Consider the following 3371-nt stretch of genomic DNA (forward strand, 5'->3'; position numbering starts at 1 on the left):
ACTGGGGTTAGGGCTGGGATTGGGGCTGGGGTTGGTGCTGATGCTGGGGCTGGGGCTGGGGTTGAGGCTGGGGTTAGGGCTGAGACTGTGGCTGGGGCTGGGGTTGGGGCTGGGACTGGGACTGGGACTAGGGTTGGGGCTGCGACTGGAGCTGGGGCTGGGGCTGGGGTTGGGGCTGAGGTTGGGGCTGGGACTGCAACTGGGACTGAGACTGGGACTGGGACTGGGACTGGGATTGGGACTGGGGTTGGGGCTGGGACTGGGACTGGGTCTGGGACTGGGGCTGGGATTGGGAAAGGGACTGGGAGTGGGGCTGGGGCTGGGGCTGGGACTGGGGCTGGGACTGGGGTGGGGGCTGGGACTTGGGTCTGGGACTGGGGCTGGGATTGGGAAAAGGACTGGGACTGGGGCTGGGGCTGGGGCTGGGACTGGGGCTGGGACTGGGGTGGGGACTGGGACTGGGACTGGGGCTGGGTTTAGGGTTAGGACTGGGACTGGGACTGGGGCTGAGGTTGGGGCTTGGACTGGGCCTGAGACTGGGACTGGGACTGGGACAGGGATTGGGACTGGGACTGGGACTGGGGTTAGGGCTAGGGCTGGGATTGGGGCTGGGGTTGGGTCTGAGGCTGGGGCTGGGGTTGAGGCTGGGGTTGGGGCTGGGGCTGGGACTGGGACTGGGACTGGGTTGGAGCTGCGACTGGGGCTGGGACTGGGGCTGGTACTGGGACTGGGGCTCAGGTTGGGGCTGGGACTGGGACTGACACTGGGACTGGGATTGGGACTGGGACTGGGACTCAGTTTGGGGCTGGGGTTGGGGCTGAGACTGTGGCTGGGGCTGGGGTTGGGGCTGGGACTGGGACTGGGGCTGGGGCTGAGGCTGGGACTGGGGCTGGGACTGGGGTGGGGACTGGGACTGGGACTGGGACTGGGGCTGGGTTTAGGGTTAGGACTGGGACTGGGACTGGGGCTGAGGTTGGAGCTTGGACTGGGACTGAGACTGGGACTGGGACTGGGACAGGGATTGAGACTGGGACTGGGACTGGGGTTAGGTCTAGGGCTGGGATTGGGGCTGGGGTTGGGTCTGAGGCTGGGGCTGGGGTTGAGGCTGGGGTTGGGGCTGGGACTGGGACTGGGACTGGGACTGGGTTGGAGCTGCGACTGGGTCTGGGACTGGGGCTGGGATTGGGACTGGGACTGGGACTCGGGTTGGGGCTGAGACTGTGGCTGGGGCTGGGGTTGGGGCTGGGACTGGGACTGGGGCTGGGGCTGAGGCTGCGAGAGGGATTGGGACTGGGACTGGGGCTGGGACTGGGACTGGGACTGGGACTGGGACTGGGACTGGGATTGGGACTGGGACTGCGACTCGGGTTGGGGCTGTGGTTAGGGCTGAGACTGTGGCTGGGGCTGGGGTTGGGGCTGGGACTGGGGCTGGGACTAGGGTTGGGGCTGCGACTGGAGCTTGGGCTGGGGCTGGGGCTGGGGCTGGGGCTGGGGCTGGGACTGGAACTGGGACTGGGATTGGGACTGGGATTGGGACTGGGACTGGGGTTAGGGCTGGGATTGGGGCTGGGGTTGGGGCTGATGCTGGGGCTGGGGTTGAGGCTAGGGTTAGGGCTGAGACTGTGGCTGGGGCTGGGGTTGGGGCTGGGACTGGGACTGGGACTAGGGTTGGGGCTGCGACTGGAGCTGGGGCTGGGGCTGGGGCTGGGACTGGGGCTGGGGTTGGGGTTAGGACTGGGACTGGGACTGGGGCTGAGGTTGGGGCTTGGACTGGGACTGAGACTGGGGCTGGGCCTGGGACTGGGATTGGGCATGGGATTGGGGCCGGGGTTGGGGCTGAGGTTGGGGCTGGGACTGGGACTGGTGTTGGGATGCGACTCGGGCTGGGACTGGGGCTGGGACTGGGGCTGGTACTGGCTCTGGGGCTGAGGTTGGGGCTGGGACTGGGACTGGGACTGGGACTTGGATTGGGACTGGTGTTAGGGCTGGGCTTGGGGCTAGGGTTGGGGTTGGGACTAGGACTGGGACTGGGGCTGGGGTTGGGACTGGGACTGGGATTGGGACTGGGACTAGGACTCGGGTTGGGGTTGGGGTTGTGGCTGAGTCTGGGGCTGGGGCTGTGGTTGGGACTGGGACTGGGACTGGGTCTGGGGCTGAGACTGGGACTGCGATTGGGACTGGGACAGGGACAGGGACTAGGGTTGGGGTTGGGGCTGGGACTGGGACTGGGACTAGGGTTGGGGCTGCGACTGGAGCTGGGGCTGGGGCTGGGGCTGGGGCTGGGGCTGCGACTTGGACTGGGACTGGGACTGGGACTGTGGTTGGGACTGGGACTTGGGTTGGGGCTGGGGTTAGGGCTGAGACTTTGGCTGGGGCTGGGGTTGGGGCTGGGACTGGGACTGGGACTGGGACTGGGGCTGGGATTGGGACTGGAACTGGGGCTGGAGATGGGACTGGGGCTGGGAGAGGGACTGGGGCTGGGGCTAGGGTTGGGGCTAGAGTTGGGGCTGAGACTGGGGCTGGGTTTGGGGCTGGGGCTGAGACTGGGGCTGGGGCTGAGGCTGGGGTTGGGGCTGGGACTGGGACTGGGGCTGGGGTTGGAGTTGGTCCTGGGACTGGGACTGGGGCTGGGGTTGGAGTTGGTCCTGGGACTGGGGCTGAGACTGGGGTTGGGGCTGGGGCTGGGGTTGGGGCTGGGACTGAGACTGGGGCTGGGGTTGGATTTGGTCCTGGGACTGGGGCTGCAGCTGGGTCTGGGACTGGGCCTGGGACTGGGACTGGGGCTGCAGCTGCAGCTGGCACTGGGACTTGGACTGGGACTGGGGCTGGGGTTGGGGCTGGGGCTGGGTCTGGGGCTGAGGTTGGGGCTGGGACTGGGACTGGGACTGGGATTGGGATTGGGACTGGGACTGGGACTGGGACTAGGGTTGGGGCTGCGACTGGAGCTGGGGCTGGGGCTGCGGCTGGGACTGCGACTGGGGCTGGGGTTAGGGCTGGGGTTGGGGCTGGGACTGGGACTGGGACTGGGACTGGTGTTGGGCTGCGACTGGGGCTGGGACTGGGGCTGGGTTGGAGCTGCGACTGGGGCTGGTACTGGGATTGGGGCTGTGGTTGAGGCTGGGACTGGGATTGGGATTGGGACTGGGACTAGGACTCGGGTTGGGGCTGGGGCTGTGGTTGGGACTGGGACTGGGACTGGGTCTGGGGCTGAGGTTGGGGCTGGGACTGGGACTGGGTCTGGGACTGGGACTGGGACTGGGACTGGGACTGGGGCTGGGGTTAGGGCTGAGACTGTGGCTGGGGCTGGGGTTGGGGCTGGGACTGGGACTGGGACTACTGTTGGGGCTGCGATTGTAGCTGGGGCTACGGCT

The 3371-nt window shown here is 67.7% G+C and overlaps 1 protein-coding gene across 1 annotated transcript; it reads right to left on the reverse strand.

Moving 5' to 3' along the window:
- Nucleotides 1-636: 636 nt before the first annotated feature.
- Nucleotides 637-1719, reverse strand: LOC132210416 (putative uncharacterized protein DDB_G0290521; the record flags this gene model as incomplete). The annotated part of the gene is made up of 2 exons (XM_059649995.1): nt 637-727; nt 1664-1719. Coding segments are annotated over 2 exons (147 nt in total), but the record flags the coding sequence as incomplete, so codon positions are not given.
- Between the last annotated feature and the right edge of the window lie 1652 nt (nt 1720-3371).

This window comes from Stegostoma tigrinum, chromosome 12, assembly GCF_030684315.1.
Source record: "Stegostoma tigrinum isolate sSteTig4 chromosome 12, sSteTig4.hap1, whole genome shotgun sequence".
NCBI classification, from domain to species: Eukaryota; Metazoa; Chordata; class Chondrichthyes; order Orectolobiformes; family Stegostomatidae; genus Stegostoma; species Stegostoma tigrinum.